The following is a 25,941-nucleotide window of genomic DNA, read 5'->3' on the forward strand; positions in this document are numbered from 1 at the left end:
AAAAAATTATAACCTTACATATTTACTTAATAAACAAGAAGAAATGAAAATAAACAGCTCCAGAACTAATAACTAGAACCTAAAGATTGAAATAGAAATTAATGAATTAAAAATGTACAATTAATAAGTGAACAAGAGTTGTTTTTAAGAAAAGAAAAAGCATGAGGTGCCTTGGTGGCTAAGTCAGTTAAGTGTCCAACTTTACCTCAGGTCATGATCTCATGGTTCATGAGTTTGAGCCCCTCCTTGGCTCTGTGCTGACAGAGTTTCCTTTGGATTCTGTGTCTCCCTCTCTCTCTCTGCCCCTTCCACACTCTTGCTCTGTCTCTCTATCTCTGTCTCTCTCTAAATAAATGAATAAATAAACATAAAAAAAGAAAAAGCAATAAAATACATGGACCTGGTGTAGCCTTACCTAATTAAGAAAAAAGAAAGTACAACTATGCAAAACAAGTGATAAGTAACAGTAGCCACAGACTCTGGGGGAAAAAATTGTGGCAGACTACTTAGCTCAACTACCTACAAATAAATTTGAAAGCCACTCAACTATATGCAGATATATTTGAAAGCCTGGATGAAATTGTTAATTTTCTAGGAAAATATAATGTTCCAAATCTTGCTCTAGAACAAAGAGAATATTAAAACCAAGTTGTCTGAAAGGTACCTTCCTACCTTCCCTGTCAGTAAATACTAAGTAAGCCAAATTCAGACAAGTGCTACTACAGTAAAGAACAAATAAATTCAATCTCATTAAAACTACCCTAGCACATGGAAAGAGAAAAATACCTCCAAAAATTTTTTTAAAAGACTGCACACACTGAGTATTCTATGTAAGTGATGAATCACTAAATTCTATTCCTGAAGTCATTATTACACTATTCGTTGACTAATTTGGATATAAACTAAAAAAAAAAAAAAAAAAAAAAAAAAAAGAGGTGGATGCCTAACCGATTGAGCCACCTAGGCACCCCCTTGATTAACTATTTTTCAAGTTCTTTTGTAAAGAAGATTATTTTGTGTGGATTATTTTATTTTTAGAATTTGATGAATAAATTACACCACTGTAGATTGTTAAAAAAGAAAGACTTCACAAATCTAAAAAGAATCAGTCTCACATTAATGTAGAAATCCTATGATAAAATGTTAGCAAATAGAGGTCAATAGCACATCAAAAAATAACATATCACACCAACTGGAGTTTATTCCAGAAATGCAAGGATAATTCAAATATAAGAAAATTACTAATAATTCTATTAATAGCTTTATGATGGAAAATTATGACAGTTTATATGGATGGTAAAATGGGCTTAAGACAATTTGATTTTTTAAAATTTTTTCTTTACATTTATTTCTTTTAGAGACAGGGTGGGACAGAGTGTGAGCAGGGGAGGGACAGAGAGAGAAGGAGCCACAGAATCTGAAGCAGGCTCCAGGCTCCGAGCAAGCATTCAGCTCAGAGCCTGTGCAGGGCTTGAACCCACAAACTGTGAGATCATGACCTGAGCTGAAGTCGGACCCTTGACTGACTGAGCCACCCAGGCGTCCTGACAATTTGATATTTTATAAAAAATAAAAATGAGTAGAAAACTACTAAACTAGGTATTATAGATTAATATATTAAAACATATTTCTTAATGTATTAAAATATGGCTCTCATTTCAAACCTGGCATAGTATTTCCTAAGAAGGAGAAGGACTCTCACTAAAGTTAGAAAGAAGTCAAGTATGTCCATTAGTACTACTATTTAATACTGTTTGGGAAGAACTTAATTGATGCAATCAGAAAAGAAAGAAATTAGAGGTATAATATTTGGGAAATAAGAGATAGAATTATCAATATTTGCAGATATGACTCAATCCCTAGAAACTAAGGAGCTGTAAAATTATAACAAATAAGAAGCTTCAGTAAGCTAAATATATGTCAACAATCTTTGTATATTCAAGCAACAGTCAGTATTAGAAGCAGCCCCCAATCAGGTCATGATATCAGGGTTCATGGGTTTGAACCCCGCATTGGGCTCTGAGCTGACAGTGCGGAGCCTCATTGGGATTCTCTCTCTTGCCCTCTCTTTCTGCCCCTCCCCAACTCACACTTTCTCTTTCAAAAACAAATAAATTTTTAAAAGAAAGAAGCAGCCCCCCCCCCCAAACAAAATAAAATGCTCAGGAAAAAGCTAGATCTATAAAGAGAAAACTTAAAAATAATTCTAAGAAATGCAAATATTTCACTGGAAGGGAACTCCATGGTCTTCAGTTAGGAAGACTCAAACATGTTAAAATGTTAACCTGATCCAAATAAAATGTAACATGATTGAAATAAAATTACCAGCAAGATTTTAGTTTTAAGGGGAGGCAAACTAGACAAAGTTCCATATGGAAAACCAAATAAGCAAAAATTACCAAGAAAAATCTGAAAAAGAAGGGTAATGGGAGGGAGATAGCCTGCCAAATGTTAACATTATTATAAAGCCTCACTAGCTTAAATATGTTATAACACTTCACTAATAAAAAGAGAGATGGAATGGAACAGAAAGTCCAGAAACTGACCTAAACACATAAGAGTTCAACTGGGAGGAAGGTGAACTTTTTAAAAAAATTTTTTTAATGTTGATTTATTTTTGAGAGAGACAGAGTGCGAGTGGTGGAGGGGCAGAGAGATAAGGAGACACAGAATCCAAAGCAGGCTCCAGGCTCAGAGCTGTTTGCACAGAGCCTGACGTGGACCTTGAACCCACAAACCATGAGATCATGACCTGAGCCAAAGTTGGATGCTTAACCAACTGAGTGACCTGGGCACCCTGAGGATGATGGACTTTTTAATGAATGGTTATGGGACAACCAGGTATGATTTTATGTAGTGATTTCTAAATAATGACCAATAGGTAACAAATTGAAAATTGAAAAATAAAAACTTAAAAGTAGCAGAAAAAAAATCATGGTTAGAAAATGCATTTATATATATCTCATTGTGAAGAATACTTTTTGAAGTATTACACAAAATTGAAAAATGAAAAAGAAAGGAAAACAACCATTGAGTATATTAAAAATAAGAAATAGTTTTCCTTGGCATGGAACACTATTTACTGTCAAAAGAAAAATACAAAGAATAAAAAATTCATATATATATATATATATATATATATACAGTAGAAAAATTTAAGATCCCCAATATATAAACAATTCCTATAAACCACTAAGAAAAATAGAAAAAAATGAGTAAACAATATAATTATTTCTTAAGGCTGATGTTCACCTTTTTTTTTGTCCATAAGAGAGATGAAACTTACACATACAGTGAAAAAACCAATCTACGGTAAAATCCCAGTTTGCTGTTTTGCTAATGGTATGGAGAAACAAGTACTTTTTTTTTCAGTTTATTTATTTTGAGAGAGACTGAGACAGCACAAGTGGGAGAGGGGCAATGAGAGAGAGAGAGAATCCCAAGTAGGCTCTGTATTGTCAGTGCAGCACCTGATCCAGAGCTTGAACTCATGAAGGGTGATATCATGACCTGGGCTGAGGTCAAGAGTCCCATGCTCAACTGAGTGAGCCACCCAGGAGCCCCTCTTTTAATGTTCATTTATTTTTGAAAGAGAGAGACAGAGCATAAGCTGGAGAGGTCTGGGGAGGAGGGTAGACATAGGATGAGAAGCAGGCTCCACACTGACAGCAGATAGCCCGATATAGGACTCAAACTCATAAACTGTGTGATCATGACCTGAGCCGAAGTTGGATGCTTAACCAGTTGAGCCACCCAGATGCCCCACAAATACTTTCATATGTTCTTTGTGGCGGTCTATCTTGGATGGCGGGTGGGGAGATTAACAGCTTTCAGAATTATAGTTAGACACACCCACTGGTCCAGCAATTTCACTTCTAGGGTTATATCCTAGAGATGCAAAATGTATACATGAGCACCGTTATTTATTGCAACATTGCTTGAACTGGCAAAAGATTGAAAAACAACCCAAACAGAGGCACCTGGGGGCTCAGTTGGTTAAGTGTCCAACTTCAGTTCAGGTCATGATCTTGCAGTTTGTGGATTTCAGCCCTACATTGGGCTCTGTGCTGACAGCTCAGAGCCTGGAGCCTGCTTCAGATTCTGTGTGTCTCTCTCTCTTTGCCCCTCCCCAGCTCACTGTGTCTCTCTCCCTCTCTCTCCAAAATAAATAAACATTAAAAAATTTAAAAAACAAAACAAACCCAAACATCTAGCTAGGATGCTCTCAGCTCACAAAGCCAGGCACCTGAGGTCCAGAGCTCTGTCCACCCAGAGTAAGGGGTGTCCTTTTCTCATGCATGCATAGGCACGGTGTGGACTAGCATTGATTCCTTTCTGAAAGGGAGAACTTAAAGACTCGTGTACAATAGTCCTATGTTTGTTTGTTTTTTATCTTTATTGTTGTCTTGCCCACACATATTTTAATTACACTTTTGCTCAACTTGCGTTTATCAAGGCCTTACAAAGGATTTCTAATCCAGTTTAAAAAAATAGAAAGAGCTCTCATTCTGTAGCCATATTTCACCAGTTTATGTAATACTTAAATTAATTATACAATTAACCTGTTGCAACGAATATACACACATTCAGCAATAAACAAATAGCCTCAGCTCAGTGGGCAGGAATAGTTATGCTCTGGCATGATGAAAAGTAGCCCGACTGCTACAAGAATTCACCAATCTGTAAATCTGAAAGAGGGATTGGAGAGTTTGGTAAATCCGGCAAGTTGGCTAGGTGCTCATTTAACACAGCTTTTATTGCATACGGACAATAAGTAAAGAGCAATCTATTGTGTTCCTGAATAAATAAGATCAGAGTTATCCTAATAAGCAATGATTTGCTGACATCCTCATATTTTTATATTATGACTGCTTTGTCTTCATTTATGACTTCCATATGAGCCCACGGTGTTTCCAATGTGTTGCAGGCTTTGGTCAAAGAATTACAAAACGATGTCTATGAGATAAGGCAACAAATCAGACAGCGTAAAAAAATGCAGAAAAACAGGGATGCTTGCAGAACTTCAACCCATAAAGCCCAGACATTGGCAGCTTCTATCCTGAACATTTCACGGTCAGATCTAGAGGAAATATTAGATACAGAAGACGAAATGGTAAGATCATTTAAATGTTTGTTAATCAAGGGCTTTTTATACACTCAATTTAAGCAAATACTCTTATTTGTTTTATAATCCGTAGAGTTTCATCTTTTAAGATAGTATGAATGAAGGTAAGCTTGACAATGTACCAGTGAAAGTTACACCAAGTGTATTAACCAACTCAGAAAACCTTTAGAGAAATTTAACTGTGTAATACAGAAATATTACACAGAAAGCCGGTACATAGAACCTTTATGCCTGCTTGTTTGTTATTCAAGTCCTTTCCAGTTTCTTCCATTTTCTTTAATTTAGTTAATCATATATCTTGTAAGTACTATTTTTAATTAAACCAGTTTGAATGGATTTCGTTAAGGTGGGTCATCATTGATTTGAGAACCTTTCCTCCTATGTGAGTAAAAATAGTAAATCTATTGGCTTTCCTAGATAAATTCAAAATTGTTGATGAAGTTAAAGAAAAATATATTTATGGCTTTAAACTGGGTAAAGCACTCATGTCTGAGTGAATTGATATGCATATAGATGTGCGTCTTCAGTAGCAGTTCTGGGGAGGCCACTGCATTTTTATCATAGCTATTACCTCATAGACAACAGAATCTCATCCTATACACAGTCTTCCATGAAACCTGAGGATGATACTCAATCCTGTTCTGCTATTAAGTCTCTGAACTTTAATACATGAATACTAGATTTTATTGTTAGCAAACTTTAAGATGACGGCAATAGTAGCTTCCCAGTAAATATTTGCTCAACAAATAAGTAATATGGTAGATGTAAATGTTTGTATGAGAACATTTGCCAGCACCCCCATAAGCTTCCTAAAAAACTTTTGGAGAAAAAAAAAATCTGGAGCAGACCAGATCTGCAAAGGTTTTGAAACAGCCAAGAATTCTTAGAAAAAAGGTCAAAAAATCCTACGAGATTATTTTTATCCCATGGGTGAATAGGATAGTGACCTATCAGTTTCCTGTTTTCAGCACCTATGCCACAATACCTGTGACTTTTCTACACTTTAAATTTACTTTGTGAATTCTGAACTTTGAAGGACAGGAGCGTTATCAAATATACTATCAAATACAGTACACACAGGAAATAATAGTGTCTCTGGCAGAGGTATTAACTATATATTATTATAGACATTTAATTAAAATTTGTTGATTGATAATGAGAATCCTAACAGAATTCAGAGAATTAGGGTTGCGTCCTCCACTGTTGCCTAAGAGTTTTAAAACAGGCACATTACCAAAATCCCTCGTGTGTGTGTGTGTGTGTGTGTGTGTGTGTGTGTCTGTGTGTCTGTGTGTCTGTGTCTGTGTGTCTGTGTGTGTTTGCGTGTGCATGTGTGTGCATACACACAGATAAGTGTTCTGGAAGAAAGGCCCATTGGCTTTGTGTGGTCTCAAAAGATGCCCTCTCTGGGCTTACAAATTAGGAAAACGTACCCTCACTGAATGGACAAATTAGAAAAAAGTTTTCCTCGTTAGGTATATGAATCAGATCTCTCTATATAGCCCCAAAGAGTAGCTGGCACATATTTGTGAAGAAATAGCACCCCAGCCTCTGGGCAGATGCATTCTAGAGCCAGAACATACAGCACTGAAGTCTGCATATCACATAACCTTCAGTGCAAGTTGTCCTGGAAGAAAAAGAACTCTGTACCTTGATACATTTACAGGTTTAATTATAGAGAGTTGACTGGACTTGTCCAAGCAGAGCCCAAACCAGCTGACTTATATTCTTTGCTGCATTGAAGTCTAGCAAATTCATGTAAAAACTGATAATCTATATGAAGTGCCTAGTGGCATACCTGGCATATAGTAAATTGTAACGAATGTTAGTTTCCCAAACCTTTACCTTTTTGAAAAGTCCATCTTTTTGTAAACTGAATCATGATTTTATTTTTTTGGAATCATGACTTTAACTGAATAATCAATTGCACATATGAATGCATACTTTCAGAAATATTTTACCTTGATAATTGCCGGGTTTAAATATTTAGGGACTTACAACACTGTAAGTTGGAGTGCCCCTTGCTTATCAGTCAGTTATTGGATGTTTTAAATAAGCAAGCATTTAAATACCCCAGTGACATGCCATGTCCTATTTTGTCTGTACCTGTAACAATTACTCCTTAATTATCTATTGACAAGTCAGACTGTTTTAGTATAAGGTTTATTGTTATCTCACATGGGCTACTTGTAAATGATTCTTTTATACAGCTCTGTCTTTTTAGTAAGTTTATTTACTTATTTAAGTAATCTCTGTACCCGATGTGAGACTCAAACTCATGATGCCAATATCAACAGTCACAAGCCCCTCCTACTGAGCCTCCCGGCCACCTCTATACAGCTCTGTCTTACTCTTCACTTTATTTTAATCACTTTTACTTCCATCTCAGTCCCTACCTTGAGCTCCACTGTGAAGACAGAAATAAAATATTCCTGAATTATATTGTACAATAGAGAAATAGAGCTTTATCTTCCACGTGTCAGTATTTATAAAGTGTTATTAAGAGCACAGATTTGCATATTCCCTACTCTGGAGGGATAGGCCGGTCTTTGTTGAATCCCATTCTATAGTATGTCTCTAAATTTATTTAGTGTCTAACAGTATGATCAAGTTCATATATATGCAATTAACACCAGTCTTTTGGTTTTCTTCATTTAGGAAATGGAAAGGATGAAGATGAATGCTGAAAATGACCGGGAATGGCTGTTGTACATTCAGAAACTCCTTGAAGGACAGGTATTTCATTTTTATGCTTCATGTATTAAAACTTCTAAAAAAATATTCCAAGCCTTACATTTTTCCCTGTTGTTGAACTTTTTGCAAACACTTACACATTATTTACTTCTGTTAGGTAAAGAAGTATTCCAATAGGTAGACAGAAAAGTTAACCCTCTATTTGTACTTTTGACTTAACAAATGAAACAAATGCCTTGGGAAGAGCCAACATAGGTCTTAGCAAATGCATTAATTAAATTATCGAGTCAGCCTCTATGCTTGCTACACTGAAAAGGATCCATTCTCTCAGCCCTCTTAGGGAAAGAGATTCTTTATTATGTGTCTTTAAAGTTAGTAGTTGATATGGACACCTGAGGAGTTCATGGGTTTCAGTGACCTTTTACTATGGACCTGTTTCCAGTCAATTCATGTTTTCCTCACAGCCAGACAGCTGTTTATTACTGTGTCTTCCCGCATTCTCTACAATATTTTCTACTGAGACCTCGAGCAGCTTGTTAGTGGGAAGTAAATATTGATTTGGCATCCTGTCAATGCAGAAAGAATGAAAAAATTTCCACCAGAGGCCCCTCAAACATTTTCCTATCGACATTTTCTGGGCCGAGTGGAAAGCTGCATAGAGGATGACAAGGCCAAGACGAGTTGAAATCCCTGAGGGGTCCATTGAGACGGCTGCTGTGACCTGTGTGATACTTTTTCTTTCCTTTCAAGTATTTTTTTAATACACATAGAGTCTGCTGGGATGTGCCCCTCTTGTAAGTGATCAAGGGCAGTTTATTGGCAGGTGAGAGCCCTGCTTTTCTAGTCATAGCCAGCTTTTGTTTTGACATCACCGGCAGCATGTAATGTATTCGAAAACTTTTTCAATAGAGTTCTTTTTGCTCAACCTAATTGTCTCTTTTAAAAATGAACCAAGGATAAAAAGAGCTAAAATGTATTTTTCAAAATAGCAAAAAAATATACACATACAGTACTGTCCTGTAAGTTTGTAAAGCCATCATACGTGTTCCTGGGTAAAGATTAAAAATAAAAGCAGATTTCTGACACAATTATTTTACATTTATATGAACAAACTACAGCGTCTAGACTTCTGGAAAAGTCAAGGATGAGTAAATAATACATGAACTACTCATATTCTTAGCGTCAGTTTTATATATTTTTGAAATGTTATCTGGAATCACTTCCATAGTAACAGAAGGTGATGGGCAGTCTTTGCTTAAAGTTCTTTAAGTGCAGACGTCTTCTACAGTGACATCTTGCTTTGGAGAAGAAAGGCCATTTCTTAATTATGTTGCATGCCCAGCACCCAGCCCAGCGGCCGGCACACCAAAGGAGTTCAGTAATGATGGTGACAGGTTTATATTTAGGCTTGAAAAATGATAAAAATACATAAACTTTTAAATGAATTTTTTAATGTTCAATCTGTAAACATGCCTCTTTAATACGGAACTTTTGTCATCAGTTACGAACATAAAAAAATAAATCCCCATGTGTAAATCTTTATTCAATTTTACTAAAGCTGTATGGACCCCAGACCTGCTTTTCTGAGTCACCTCTGTAGATGTGCACGCGCACATGCTACATTATCTGGATGTATGCTTACGCCACTTAGTCAGTGCAAAAAATTCCCGTGGAAAATGGCATTAGACCACTTAATACTGCAGTTTGATGTAGTGCCTTTTTGTGCCACTGAGCCTGGACTCTGGAATATAATTGCCTGGCAGTATTGATTTAATTGCCCAGGTTTATTTGTGGACTCCTAATTATTGACTGGAGGTAAATTTAATGGTGCAGCTTTATGAACACTGGGAAAGCACTGCTGTTGCTGTTACACATAATGAACTGCATCATGTGCCTTTAGATCATTTTTCAAGCTAATTTTATTCCACTGTGACAGTACGAAAACATTTAAAAAGTCAAAGACTTTTTATTTTTATTACTGACAGAGGTGGTTTTGCTGATGTCTTTGAATTTTGTGAGAAAAAAATAGTGACTTCATTGGTTGCACTTGAATGTCACTTCATAATTACACCCAAGAGAAAAATCTATAAAATAGAAAACATCTTTTTCTTTTAGCCTACTTTTCTTCTCTCTCCATTCCAGCAATTACATTTGTCCTGAATTTTAGAAAAGGTTTCCTTTGTCCGCCAGTTTTTTTTAAAGGCTGGTACGCCTCTAAAAGGATATGTATGTTCATTCCTACATTTGCTTAGTACGACATACAGTTCTGTGTATCTGAGGCTGCGTAATCCTCAAGCTGTGGAATAACTGAGCGCATTTCCTTAAAAAAGAAATTCAGTGTTGAAATTCGGTTATTAGAATATTTTGAAGATAAGATTATTGGATAACTTCTCTTTTATGACCTCTGTGTTGGGTGCTGGAAGGAAATTCTCGGATCATAGGAGTCAGTCTGTCCCTCTGGTTTTATCTTTTGTTTAAGGATTAAGCCACAAAATTATTTTCTTTCGAAGAAAATCTTCTCTGCATTTATTCGGTGCAAATTTGCGTTCATATATTTACCACAAAATAAAAAGCGGTTCTGCCATGTGGCAATATGGGACTGTACAACAATATAATGCCTACTGCTGCCAGCCAGAAGTGTGTGAAAACTAAAAGGGCTGAAACCTGAACTTTTGTATATTTAATGCAGAGTGCAAAAGGCCTCCTTGCTTCAAGTAGTCAGGATGCAATTGGAGATTTTATGCTTAATCATATCAGCACCTCACTTTTGTTCCCACAGATTGCTAGCAATAAAAATTACACTAAAAAAAATCTTTCTGATACCTACTGTTATTGTATGGCATAGCTGCCTTTTAATTTCTTTGAACATTTTTACTTGTGTTAATTCATCTTCATTATTATATTTTTAAAAACTTACAATTTATAGCAGAGGCAAATAAGCAAATTAACTATTATAATAGGATGGGAGAACCCTTCCATATTAGTTCTTCTATAGTTTATGGAGGGGGAGAAAAAAAACAGATAGAAAAAGTAGGCTGGGACCAAACTATAAAAGCTTGTGAGCAAGAGGAAACCGATATGATCACAGTTGTGCTTTAGAAAGATACTTGAGATCAGCACATAGTAGGTTTTTAAGGGGAGAGACTGGGAGCAGGAAGATAGTTTAGACAAAGGGCAGTGAGGGTCTGTATGTGCCCTCGCCGTAAAAACAGAAAGAATGAGATAGATGTGATCCACATGATAGTGTTTGAATCAACAGCAGTAATGAGATTAGATGGAGTCAGAAAGCAGAAACCATAGATGGTTGAGTTTAATATCCCACATAAAGAGAAAGATAATGATACCTCTAAGAGTTTGAGGAACCAAAAGGCGTAGATCAGATGTGATAGGGAGGAGATGTCAGTACTGAAGCCATAGAAAATTGAGTAGATGCATTCCATTAACAATATTCAAGGACTCGCGAGTTTTCATTAATTCGGCCTAGCATCTCTGGCTTTTCTCAGTGAAATTTAACCATTTATGAACACATTTCAAACTCTTACAACTCAACAACTAAAAGGAAAAAAACTGATATGAATAGACATTTCTACAAGAAGATAAACAAATAGCTAACAAGGGCATGAAAAGGTGCTCAACATCGCTCAACCATCAGGGAAATAGAACCCAAAAACCAAGGTGAGGTACTGCTTCACACCTAGGAGGTTGGCTGTCATGAAAAAGACAGACAATACCAAGGGTTGGTGAAGATGTGGGGAAATTAGAACTCTCGTGCATTGCTACGGAGAATGTAAAATGACATTCTCTCCTGGGGAAGAGCCTGTCAGCTCTTCAGGAAGTTAAAGATAGAGATTATATGATCCAGCAGTTTTCATCCCCTAGGTATATACCCATAATAAATAAAAACACATGGCCACACAAAAACTTCTACATGAATGTTCATCAGCTGATGAGTGGATTAATACAATGTGGCGTATGTATACATGGACTATTATTCAGCCATAAAATGGAATGAAGTAGTAATACATGCTACAGCCTAACCCTGCAACCCTTACATTAAGTGAGAGAAGCCACACACAAAAGGCCACATGTAGTCTGACTGCATTCATATGAAATGTCCAGAATGGCTAATCTATAAAGACAGAAAGTAGACTGGTGGTTGCCCTGGGGATGGGGGTGGGGGCAGGGCGACAGGGAGTGGCCGCTACTGGGTACAGAGTTTCTTTAGAGGGTGACAAAAATGTTCTAGAATGAGATAGTGGTGATGGTGGCACAACTTTGTGAATATACTAAAATCCAATGAATTCCATACTTTAAACGGTGAATTTTGTGTTGTGTGAACTATAGATCCATTTAAAAGATGTTCTCTTTAATATCAAAAAAGAAAAATACATTTATTTTAAAAAATTTTAATGTTTATTCATTTTTAAGAGAGAGACAGAGCACAAGCAGGGTTGCGACAGAGAGAGAGGGAGCCACAGAATCTGAAGCAGGCTCCAGGCTCCGAGAGCTGTCAGCACAGAGCCCAAGCAGAGTTTGAACTCACAAACTATGATATCATGACCGAAGTGGAAGTTGGACACTTAACTGACTGAGCCACAGGAGCCTTGAAGAAAGAATACATTTGAAAGTAAATTCAATAGGGGTTTCTGGGTGGCTCAGTTAGGTAAACGTCCAACTCTTGATTTCAGCTTTAGGTTATGGTCTCACAGTTTGAGAAATCGAGCTCCGCCTCAGGCTTCGTGCTGAACATGGAGCCTGCTTAAGATTTTCTCCCTCTTCCTCTCTCTTACCCTTTCTTGCTTTTGCACACTGTCTCTCTTTCTCTCTCTCAAAAAAAAAAAGGTAAATTCAATAAATTTCTTATATCACCTATGCCATGTCCTCTACCATTAATTAGCAGAGATTGCCTTAAATGAATTTAAATTTGAACTTCTGTCTCCTGGTCATATTTTGAACAAATGAGGTAAGTTATTTTATATCCTACTTAATGTATTTCCTTTCATTTGGCACATAAGGAGATGTCCCTCTATTTCATTCTGACCGATATTTACCTTCTCACATATCCAAACTAGGAGTCATTTATACTCTGCCTTCTAAGAGACAACTGTTTATTTGTTCTGTCCATTCTGATTTTCAAAATTAAAATTATAATAAAGGTCATTTAGCTTTGCTTTTAGGCCTTAATAATACCTGAAACAGTCCTTTTTACTTGGGACTTTAAAAGGCAGTAGAGAGTTCATGGAGATAACACTGAACTTATACTATGGAATCCATTTATAAAACATGTGCATAGTGCCTCCTACATTATTATTTCAGGTTTGGGAGTACAGAAGTGAGCAAAGGAGACAAAAATTACATCTTTCGTAGAGCTTACATTTCTGGGGGTGAAGGACAATAAACAAAGAGTTAAAATATATAAACTGTGAATATTAAACAACTTGAACAGAATTATGGGCCTATATGTTAAAATATGTATATTTGTACAAAATAAATTATATACAGTTATAAACACATGGCTCTTTACAAGGATTGGTATAAAAACCTTGAGCTGGGAATGGCTAGAAAATGTGTGTTGATTTCATTTTGGTTTTGCCCTGTTCTTTATTATTTGCTAATCCTTTTCCAGATTTTATTCAGTCCATTTTAGTCCACTTTTTGGAGATTATTTTCTTGCGGTGGGACCATATCAAAATTTCTTTCTGCCTTCAGCTGTTGAGAATTTAAAGTACAGAATTTAATCAGTGGTTTTTTTTTTTAGCTTTAAATATCCCATTCCTATTAGTTGCTTCAGATCTTGTGAATGCTGAAATTTAAAATGGCTCTTTCTCCAGTGCCCTCTCTGTGAAATATGCTTACCTTCTACAGAATCCTTGCAATATGGCAGTGAGAAGGGTTTATAAACCTCCCTGGCTTTTGTAAATAGAGTAACTTCCGGCCTGAAGGTTGACTTAAAAGTTTCTCCTTAGAACTCGGAACACATCTAGTCTGTTGCTTTCCGTGTGGCACTTAGAACACACGCATGCACATGCAGCCATATTCACTCACCCCAGCTCACACACATGAACCCACACACTCAGCCACCCACGCAGCTTTTTCATATCTAGCTGAATTAGCAAGAGTTCAAAATTCTCCATTCAGAGCCTTCCTGGAATCTTTTTTTAAAAAAAAATTAACCATGTTCAGCCTTCTTTCATGTTTCCAGTAAGAGCAGGTATACTACATAAAATGTAATATATTATTCTCAATAGGACTCAAGCTAGATTAAAGTCAATTTGTGTTGTAAAAGTGGTATCTTCTTGGTAATAGTTTTCACACCAAAAACAAGAGTGAAAAGGGTTAAATCGTTCATCTCGTTCTTTAGATTTTGTTAAGAGCACATGGCAGTCAGTGCTCAGGCTGTTATCTATATGTTTTATAGATACGGACCTTAGGCTTTGTTATTTTTCCAGTATAGCTCTCAAACATCTGCAGCCATCATTGATGTCTCACCTTTATACAGAAACACCTACATGAAACCACAACTTGTGTGGGTGATAAACTTGAGATTGTGTCAGTGGCATACCAGCTCCTAAAGACAAACATCTGTAGGTGTTTACTTGTGAGATAAGCTGGCAATCTGTGTGAAATCATGGGAAATCGCTCCCTAATAGAAATCACCTTTTGCAGTAGGGATGGCCTGAATGATTAGGAAGACCCACGTGAGGGTTACACCACACAGCAAGCAAAGCGCAGTTGTTCCAATGTCCTAGTTAAATTCCCATACCAAGAAATCTCACACAGTATCAACTCTTCACCTGTCTCCTCTTCCCCTGATGTCAAAGCGTTTAAGCCTGTGGGACTCTGTATTGTCATACCCAGGAGTATCCCTTCTCCTTTGTTATGCAAGAGAAAGCGAAATCATGCAGGCTTTCTGGACTTCACAGTCCCTGGCATATGCCATCTGAGATGAAATCCTAGGCAGCATAATCATCAGGTTTGTGGTTTCAGATACATTTGATGGGGCACATGAGAAGGTGTGGTTGTTGGCCAGTCAGGTTGCTGCTGCTAAATCCAACTCCAAAATCCTATCCATGAAAGAATAATTGTGCTTTCTGTGTCTGAGGGAGTACCCTCCAGAATGCAGAGAGAGAGATTTTAATGGACTCTAAGCACCTTGTGTGAGATAACCTTGCACTTCATCTAGACTCAAGTTTCCTGGTCTTTTTAATGTTTCTAAAATGTTCTGCAGTAAAAAAAAAAGAAAAAGAGGGGGGGCAAACAAGCAAACTATGCAGATTTTAAAGCACTTTCCAAGGTATTTTATATTTTAAAGAAAGTCTTAACTGCACCCAGTCTATAGCTCTATGTTGAGAATTGATGTCCGTTTGATACTATAAGCTTTTGAAGAACTCTATTGAATCACAGTAGACTAAATTTGTTCCACCAGTCTTCAGGTTAACTGGAATTTATAAGATTTTTTAAATGCTTATTTATTTATTTGGGGGGGAGGTGCAGAGAGAGTGAGAGAGAGTCCCAAGCAGGCTCTGTGCTCTCAGCACATGCGGGTATCCATCCCACAAACCATGAGATCATGACCTGAGCCAAAATTAAGAGCTGGAGGCTCAACTGACTGAGCCCCTGTAATTTGTAAGATTTAAGAATTAATAATCTGTAAGTGAGAAAAGTGATTACTCTCAATTAACTAAAATAGCCAGGAAACTTAAACATCCCATTCTTAACCACTCTCAGAAGACAAGAATTTTCATTAATTCATCCTAGACTAAGCAAAGATTTTTATCTGTATAATCTATGAAAGAAGTTTGCCAAATAAAGAGCAGTGCTTCTTGGCAAGAGAAGCTATTTTTGAAACCAAGACTGCTAGTCCACTCGTTATTTGAAGATGTATTGAGTCTACTCCATGAATAAGGAACAATTTATAAAGTAGGAGGGACACGTGTTGAAAATTTTTTGGTCAACAGTTATTGTGAGTTATGGTATTCATTTGAAAAACAGTCATATCCACTTGAAAACAAGAAGTATATTCTATGAAATGTTTTGTAATTCTGACTTTTCCTTAGTCGTCTTCTAGGTTTGTTTCGATTATTAACAATTTTATCATAAAATTACATTAATTTTATATTTTACAAAATTACAGTTGATCCTTACATATTAAAAAGAATAACTTTCAAAAGGCCTCTTTGAGAGCTGGACTTACAGTTCCCGGGAACAACAAGTCATAAAAAGCAAATAGAGTGAGCACTATGTTTGGAGGAAGAAATTCAGAGTTGGTTTATGAAAAAGGAAATAGAAAGGTTGAATTAAAGTATCTCCAACTGACTTTTAAGATATATGAATTTTCATTTAATATTATATAAAGACAGATAATAATATTCTCCTCACCTATTTTCAGAGAGAAATAGAAGAACCTATAAGGGGAGATAGATGTGCACGTACTGTGCATCATGATTAAAAGATTGATCGCATTTTGAAATCCATATGTGTTAGCCTCCATACAAAGCTTGAAAGAAGCTTACAATCCAATAAAAACAGTATTGACAAACAGTTGTATTTAACTGTGGGGCTTTTTGTTTTATTGGGAGCCAGAGGAAGAGAATAAAGGGAGTTGTCAGTAGTAAATTAGTAAATGGACCTCTTGTTCCACCTCGGAGCCTTCCTGGAAGAGAAATTCTTTGAGATAGATTTTTTTCTTAAAGGAAGTGAAATTTCCAAGTACCTGACATGTTGAAAACCGTGGCGATCAGAAGATAAAAAGGCTTATGTTTTAACTTGAAAATGTGATAAGCAAATAAGATGATTAATGTCAGTACACTGTGGTCTGGTGAAAGTACTGCGACAGTATTACATCGGAAATTGCAGGACCAACACATTTCCCAAAGTGTGTTCCATGGATTGCTAGTTCCGCGTGACAAACAGACCCTGAGAAAAGCATGGGTGAATGCATTTAGAAACAGGATATCGCATTGCTGTCTTGGGGACTGACAGTGTCCGTTAATATCTTAAAGCTTATAAGAAGAGATCCTGAAATAAAGGAACTTTTTTTTTAATGTTTTAATGTTTTATTTATTTCTGAGGGAGAGAGAGAGAGAGAGAGAGACAGCGTGAGCAGGGGAGGGTCAGAGAGAGAGGGAGATACAGGCTGCAGGCTCTGAGCTGGCAGTCAGCACAGAGCCCGACGCGGGGCTCGAACCCACGAACTGTGAGATCATGACCTGAGCCGAAGTCGGACACTTAGCCGACTAAGCCACCCAGGCGCCCCAAAGGAACTTTTTTAAAGTTTGATTTGTTACCCAAACTTATTTGGTCACAGAACCCTTCTTTCCCTTGAACACCTTGAGGAAATTACATTTTCTTTCCACCAGAAAACATCTGTTTATCTGCCTTCTTGATAAGAATGCATATGGTACTGATGGTCATGGCCAACATGAAAGAAGGTCGCCTGATAGTTTTTTATTATTTTGTATGTGCATTCCCTTAACATCTAATATTAATGCTCTGAGAATTTAAATGATCTAATTTATAAGACCGGCAGTTTTGCCAAATATAACCGTTTTCTGCATCCCAGAAGAGCAATCTGTCAATGATTTGCTGTTAGTATCCGTACCATGCAGAAAGGTGTCTAACATTCTTCTTCCTTGATTCTAAGATGCTTTTTCCCTGCATTTTCTTATTTTTGACATTGGAATGCAAACACAGTATGCATATATTTAGTGGGGTAGTAGGGTTTTTTTTCCCCCAGAAAAAGCTGTTTTTAACTCAATGTATGTGTCTTCTATTCAAGTCTGTTTCCAGAACTGAAGAAATATGATATTTTGGTATCTTATGCTTTCTTCACTAGTAAGTTTCACGGAAGACCATGTGTGAAGCTCCTGGCATAGACTTAGACTGCCCTAAGGAAAAGGCAGTCTATAAAGATAAGAAAGAAGTTAAAACAAAACCTTTTTGTTAGAAACTTGAGATCTGAGGCAGTCCTTCAGACCAGTTTCAGTCTCTGCTTCTCTTTCATCGTCTGCATAATCTGTTTGTTTGTGCCTGTCTGGCCTGTTGTTTCACTGCTACTGGGCAACCTTTTCTGTGTACCCCCAGTTCAAATTCAGAAAAGAGCATTCTGGTTGGTTGAGCGAATTATAGTCACCTTAGCTGAGCACAGCCGAGCACCTCCTAGAGCGGAGATCGGTCTTCGGTCAGGTGCTGATGACAGATGCTGCCCGTGGTCGTCCTGGCACAAAAAAGGACCTGATGGTACTTCCTTTGTGGGGAAGGGGACTGGGCATGGCAAGCATCTCCATCAACATATTCAGGGACACAAAAGTGGTCTTTCCCTGGTTAGTCAAAAGGTTAACTCCAAGAAATGGCATAATGAACATCTTAATTATTAGAAACCTCTTCTGTGAGACCAGACAGCTCGGAAGGAGACAAAAGGAAGTTGGAGAAGATTTTCCCTTTTCTTCTACTTACAGCCTATATATATACATTAGACGACTCGGACTTCTACCGGAAACCCAGTGAAGCAGAGGGAGTAATGAAACTTCACCAGAAAAGTTATATAAATTATGAAATTTAAAAATGTACTCTTACATTTCATCAACTCAGCAGTTTGCAACATGTGTATTACACTTTGATGTGCCAAACAAACTTTTCTGTAACTTAATCAATGGGTTATACTTTTGCCATTTTTTTCCCCTCTGAAATTTTACCCTACAACTCTTGAGGTGTTGGGCTCTCACACAGACAAGTGTATTGATAGTTCTCTCTCATTCTTTTATGAGTGATGAGCATACAGTACTACTTCTGTGGGCCTGTGGGCCCTGGAGATGACTGTAACCTGCTATTGATCAGCTGATTGAAGATAAATGGCTCAACTGCTTGTATTGCAGATTACATCATTAACATGGTCAGTAAACCATGAATTGTTCAATAAGGCGTTTATCTTTTTTCATTTTACTTCTGCTCTTTTATCATTTTTATTATAAAAGACAAAATTACCCACACTGACCAGGAAGATCAGTTGAAAAGAGACCCAGAAGGGTGCCATTATGGGTGCAAAGTTGCAAATAGCTGAGTTCTAATGGTTTAATGATATTCAGTGTGTTTTTGAGCTGAAGAAAATATAGAGCTTTGATCATCTTTTTTTCTGTGTTTCTCTTACAGCTTCCTTTTGCCTCATATTTATTAGAAGCAGTACTGGAGAAAATAAATGAAAGAAAGAAACTAGTTGAAGGATATTTCACAATAATGAAAGATATCAGATGATATTACGATGAAGAGCTTTTTTTCAGATGTGAAAACTTTTTGTGTGGTGGGACTGGAGACCATGCATCGCAATCCTGATACGGTATCTGCTCCAGCCATCAATAGTCAGGTTCGATACCAAAATAAGAAGTCTCTGAAACTAATTAACTGCTGAACAAGTGAAACTAATTAAGTACACAGCCATTTAAAAGGAAATAGTGTAGCATTTGATTGTTGAATACAAATATTGCCACAAATCAATGCAAACTTAAAAATGATTTTCCTTCCACCAGTGCAGTAGAAGAAATTGGAACAAGCTTGGACACACAAATTGGTCTGACTATAAGAAGAAAAAGGTGTAAGCTGAGGATTGAATGTTTTAAGTTTTATAAAGAAACTAGACCATTTGCATAAAACCACTATAAAAGGCTTTAAATCATCCAATGAAACAAAAGCACATTTGTTTTGTAAGCAAATATAAAATGAAGCATCATATCTTAAGGATGAGAATTTAAGGAAATAAATTGTGTGGTCCAATGATATCTGTTCTCAATATACTGGATTATGTAGGAGACACTGTATTTTCCTAGAACTATGTGGCAAAAATAAAAACATTTTCTCCTTCTCTCCCTTTCATTGTTTTAAATTCACAAGAATTGCGTGGTCGTCTAAACTAGCAAGGGCCACAAGCCCGGTGTAGAAAGTTAGGCTATATCCAGCCTAACTCCCACTGTGCTCAACTAACTAAATTCAAATTCTTAATAATGCTGTCATCTCTGTTTAGATTTCCAAATAGGCTCACTCCCATTTCACCTCTTCACTATGTTCCTGCCACACGTGACCTTTTTGGTTCCTCTGCTTCACCAGACATCTTCCTCCCTCCCGCCTATACTCTTGCTGTTCTGTTTCTAGAATAGTCAGTACTCCATTTTTCTCATAACTGGCTCCTTCTCATCACTCAGGATCACCTTATCTAATCCCTCAGAGACACATTCCCTGGCTACCTTAGCTATTTCATTTCCTTTATCACAGAAAACTATTTTACCTGTTCATGTCTATATCTCCATGTTATTTTCTCCCCCCCTTTTCCTTTAGAATACAGGTCCCCTGAGGTTAAGGCAGCGGTTGGCAAATTATGGCCCACAGGCCGAATCTGGACTGCCACTTGTTTTTGTGTTGCCCACAAGCCAAGAATGATTTTTGCATTATCAAATGGTTTAAGACAAAAAGAGAATATGTTTTATAACATGTGAAAGTTATATGAAATTCAAATTTTAGTGTCCCATCAATAAAGTTTTATTGGAACACAGTGATGGTCATTTATTTATGTATTGTTTATGGCTGCTTTCAAGCTATAGTAGCACAAGTGACTGTGTAGCCCAGACCATATGTGATGCTGTGGTCACTTTGCACTACTTCTTAGCACGCTACAAATCACAATGACACAATTACAACTTGACAGCATTTTAAATGTCACAAGTACTACTCTACCGTGCTTTTTAAAAAAATATACCAGTGCATACCCATCATGTCAAAACAAGAAAAGAAGAGGAAAATGGCAATCAATGTCACATTTTTTTAGGAAATAGCAGAGTGTGAATTATCTTGCTATTGAATTAGATGGCAAAACATGTGAGTATTATAGAGTGACATTATACCTATGCTGAAAGAATGCACAATGTATTGACATTACCAAACTAGGTACTCATAACAGTATTCCCAACTCACAAGAAAACAATGGTAGAAAATAAATTACAAGATTTTAAATGTAGTATCTGATCACAACAGCATTTTGTTACAAAGATAAAAATGTGACTGCATTTTTATGCAGGCCTGAGGTCTTCTAAGAAGAAGGCAAGAGGAGTCAAACAACAATGTTACCACAGAAGGAGAGGAACAAAGAAATTTGACGATGCTACCCCAACAACCCCAGTAGAGGAAAGGGGCCATCAACTAAAGACTGTAGGTGATCCCCAGACATGGGAAAAGGCAAGGACATGGATTCTTCACCACAGAGACTCCAGAGAAACAAAACAAAACAAAACAAAACAAAACAAAAAAACCCCCAGCATTTCTTAACATCTTGACTTTAGTCTAATGAAACTGATTTTGCACATCCCACAGCTATACGAGAATAAATTTTTGCTGTTTTAAGCCATTAAGTTTGTGATAGTTTGTAACTATAGCAATAGAGAATGAATATACTTTTCTAAAATTCTGTTTAGAATTGTTTTATCTGCTGATGAGGGATATTGGTCAGAAGATACAAAATCAGGCTGGTTCTGTATTCAAAAATCAATCAGTGTAAGACACCGTGTAAACAAGCTAAAGGTAAATATTACATGACCATAAAATTTTACAAAAACATATGAAAAACTTCATTACCCATGCTGAGAAAAGAAAAAACTCAGAAAATTAAGAACTTCTTCAATTTGATGGGATTGCAAAATTATCTACAGCTAACATTATACTTAATGATGGAAGATTGAACACTTCCCCCTAAGATCAGGAACAAGGCAAGGATGTCTACTTCTCACCACTTGTATTCAAAAAATATTGAAAATCCTGGCCAGCATAGTAAGGCAAGAAAAGGGAATAGGCCTACAGATTGGAAAGGAAGAAGTAAAGCTACCCCTTAAATAAATAAGTCCATACATCAGTAAATGAACCTCAGAATTAATAAGTGACTTCTCAGGACACTAAATCAAGGTAGAAAAATTAATTATATTTCTATATACTATAAATGAATTAGTAATACATGTGTGGAAACCATAATTTACAATTCACAATTTCTCAAAAATATAAAAAAATACTGAGGAATAAAACTAACAAAGCATGTCTAAGACTTGTATACTGAAAACTACAAACACTGATAGAAGATTAAATAAATGGGGAGACATACTGAGAGCATGAATTGGATACTCAATATAGCTAAGATGCCACTTGTCTCCAAACTGATACACAGGTTTAATACAATTCCTATAAACATCACAGCAAGGTATTTTGAAACTAGACACAAGATTCTTCTAAAAAAAAAATGTGTGGAAAGGCAAAGGAATAAGAGTAGCTATAAATTTTTAAGGAAAAATAAAATGGGGGAATCACTCTACCCAATTCCAAGGTGTATTTTTTTACATGACATTAAAAGTGTGGTATTGGCAGAGGAAGACACCATTTACCCCTGAACCTACTTAAAGCACTTTCAGCATATTTTTTTAAGTTTATTTATTTATTTTGAGAGGGGCTGGGGGAGGGGCAGAGAGAGCCTACCAGACAGGCTCTTTCCTGTCAGCATGGAGCCAAATGAGGGGCTTGAACTCAGGAACCATGAGATTACTTGAGCTGAAGTCGAAATCAGACGCTTAATTGACTGAGTCAGCCTGGCACTCCTTAGCATATTTTGGGATGAGATTTAATTGAGAGAAAAAAAAATTTAATATAAGTGAAGTTTGCATTTTCTTCCAGTATCTTATCTCAGGTTACTACTAATCAATCTGAGGGCACCAAAAAAAAAAAAAAAAAAAAATCTTCCTGTTGCCTTGACAAATTTTTTGGTTTGGGACCTAGTTTTTTTCTGGAGTTTATCCTCATTATATATTACCTATCATAAACAACTGTCAATATCCTTTGTCTTATAAGGAATCCTCTCCATTCTAACTTATTGTACTAGTTCTGATACTGTTCATTAACTCAGAGATGGGAGCAAGGTAGAAAAAAAAAGGTATATCCAAGGCATTTTTATTCCAGCTTTTCTTTTTCCTTTATTTTTATATAAATTTTAATTTTGAAATAGTGTAACATTCATAAGGAGTTGCAAGAGTAGTATAGAGAATTCTTGAGTTCTCTTCATTCAGATTCCCTGACATAACCATAGCACAGTGTCAAAATCAGAAAAATGACATTGGAACAATATCATTAACTCAAATATAGACCACAGATGGTTTTTTTTTTTTAATAGTTTATTGTCAAATTAGTTTCCACATAACACTCAGTGCTCATCCCCACAAGTGTCCTCCTCCATGCCCATCCCCCCTCCCCCCCACATCCATCAGTCCTCAGTTTTTGTCAGCATTCAAGAGTCTCTCATGGTTTGCCTCTCTCCCTTTCCCCCACCATTTCCGCCCTTCTTCTCCCCCTTGTTCCTCCGTCAAGTTCCTCCTAATCCTCCTATACGTGCAAACATATGATATTTGTCCTTCTCTGCCTGACTTATTTCGCTCAGCATAACACCCTCAAGGTCCATCCATGTTGCTACACATGGCCAGATTTCATTGTTTCTCATTGCCATGTAGTATTCCATGGTATAGATAAACCACATCTTCTTGATCCATTCATCTGTTGATGGACACTTAGGCTCTTTCCATGTTTTAGCTATTGTGGAGAGTGCTGCTATGAACATTGGGGTACATGTGCTCCTATGCATCAGCATTTCTGGATCCCTTGGGTAAATTCCTAGCAGTGCTATTGCTGGGTCATACGGGAGTTCTATTGTTAGTTTCCTGAGGAACCTCCACACTGTTTTCCAGAGGGGCTGTACCAGTTTACATTCCCACCAACAGTGTAGGAGGGTGCCCGTTTCTCCACATCCTCGCCAGCATCTAGAGTTCTCTGATTTGCTCATTTTAGCCACTCTGACTGGCGTGAAGTGGTATCTCAGTGTGGTTTTGATTTGTATTTCCCTGATGATGAGGGACACTGAGCATCGTTTCATGTTAGACCACAGATGGTTTTAACATGCTTTTACACTCACTTTTTTTGAGAGATCTAGTTTTATGAATTTTGTCACACATATAGATTATATAATTGTCACCACAATTAGGGTACAGAGCTGTTCTATCGACATAGAATATTCCTTTGTTACTCCTTAGCATCATATCCTCCTTCCAATGCTAAGGCCGGCAACTGCTTATTTATTCTTCACCACTATAATTTTCTTACTTTGAGAATGTTATATAAATGGAAGCACAGAGTGTATAGCCTTTTGAGATTGGCTCTTTTCATTCAGCATAAGCCTTTGAGATCCATATAAATTGTGTATATCCATAGTTTATTTCTTTCCCTTGCTGAATAGCATCCTAGTATATGCATGTACCATAGCTGGTTCATTCATTTATCCATCAACAGATACACAGATACATGTGATGATATACTGACTGATGGACTGAGTAGTCAGAGACTTGAAAGGAACATGTTTGGAACAAGGTGACAAGGAAGTCTGGGGAAGAGATACGTGGATAGACCACTCTGAATGGGTGGAAAAGGTGGTGATTTTTGTGTCCCATGTGAGTGCTTACCAAAGGGTGGCTTCAGGAGAGGAGAATTTTAATAATCAAGTGAAAAGAATGAACTCTTTTGCAGATACCAATCAGCCTCTTTTCCCAGCCACCTCTGTCATTGCACAGTGGGCTCATAGACAAAGTGCCTATGGTGGCAGGTACGGAGGTTATCCATAGGCTCAGCAACATGCACATCTACTCACCAAGGCCAGCCTGTCTACAGCCACTATTGAGTGTCCAATCTGTATCTGACTGTTTCCATCATAGAAGAGACTGCATTTTGTTCCTACTGGGACAGACGCTCACTCTGGATATGGATTCGCCTTCTCTGCAAGCAATACTTCTGCCCAAACTACCTGCAGACTATCTGTGGACTTCCAGAATGTCTTATCCACCATCATGGCCTTCCACACAGCAATGGTTCTGATCAAGGAACTCACTTCATTGCAAATGAAATGGATCAATGGGCTCATGCTCATGGAATTCACTGGTCTTACTGAATTCCCCACCATGGTGAAGCAGCTAGTTAGAATGCTAGAGTGGCTTTTGAAGACTCAGTTACAGGGCCACCTAGCTGGCAGTACTTTGCAGGGCTGAGATAAGATTCTTGAGAAGGCTGTATATGCTCTGAATTAGCATCTAATATGTGGTGCTGCTTTATCCATAGCCAAGATTCTCAGGTCCAGGAATCAAGGAGTAGAAATGAGACTGGCATCGCTCACTATTACTCACTAGGAAAATGTTTGCTTCCTATCCCCCTGACCTTATACTTTGCTGGCCTAGCAGTCTTAACACCAAAGGGAGGAATGCTTCCACCAGGAGACATAGGGATGATTCCATTGAACTGGAAGTTAAGACCCACCCAGCCACCTGCAGTTCCACATACCTCTGAATCAACAGGCCAAGAAGACAGTTACAGTGCTGGCTGGGGTAATTGATTTTGACTACCAAGGGGAAATTGTACTACTACTCCACAGGAGATCCCTTAGGGCATTTCTTAATGTTACCATGCCCTGTGGTGAAAATCAATGGAAAATCCAAACCAGCTAGGATTATTAATGTCCCAACCCTTCAGGAATAAAGGTTTAGGTCACCCCACCAGCTAAAGAACTACAACCAGCTGAAATGCTTGATAGAGAATACAGAATGGATAGTGGAAGAAGATATTTGTAAATACTAGCTATGACCACATGACTATGCACAGAAGCAAGGATTATAATTATCTGGAGTATTTCTTCCTTATTTTGTTATGAGTGTGTGTGTGTGAGTGTGTGTGTGTGTGTGTGTGTGTGTGAAGTTGACAAGGGGTAGACTTGTGATAGTTAATTTTATGTTTTAAGTGGGCTGGTCCATGGTGCTGAATTTGTGGTCAAACATTCTGGATTTTTCCATGAGGGTGTTTGGGGATGAAATTAATACTTAAATCAGTGGACTGTGAATAAAGCAGATTCCCTTACATAATGGTGGCTGGGGGACGCTCATCCAATCAGTTGAAGGCCTGAAGGGAAAAAAAGGCTGACTTCCCCCAGGAAGAGAGAATTCTTTTTTTTTTTTTTTTTTTTACAAATAGTTTATTGTCAAATTAGNTTATGGTGTTGATAGTTTCCTGTGCTCCTG

The 25,941-nt window shown here is 37.3% G+C and overlaps 1 protein-coding gene across 2 annotated transcripts in view; it reads left to right on the top strand.

Annotated features, from left to right (window-relative positions):
* CNTLN (centlein) overlaps window positions 1-20,326 on the top strand; it is a 283,942-nt gene extending 263,616 nt beyond the window's left edge. For both annotated transcript variants that reach the window (XM_077765063.1, XM_077765065.1), the window contains exons 24-26: window positions 4,928-5,113; window positions 7,784-7,861; window positions 18,968-20,326. In XM_077765063.1, coding sequence (XP_077621189.1) covers window positions 4,928-5,113; window positions 7,784-7,861; window positions 18,968-19,069 — 366 coding nt within the window. In that variant the 3' untranslated portion in view covers window positions 19,070-20,326. The remainder of the gene's footprint in view (window positions 1-4,927; window positions 5,114-7,783; window positions 7,862-18,967) is intronic.
* Window positions 20,327-25,941: the final 5,615 nt, after the last annotated feature.

This window comes from Crocuta crocuta, unplaced genomic scaffold, assembly GCF_008692635.1.
Source record: "Crocuta crocuta isolate KB4526 unplaced genomic scaffold, BGI_CrCroc_1.0 scaffold687, whole genome shotgun sequence".
NCBI classification, from domain to species: Eukaryota; Metazoa; Chordata; class Mammalia; order Carnivora; family Hyaenidae; genus Crocuta; species Crocuta crocuta.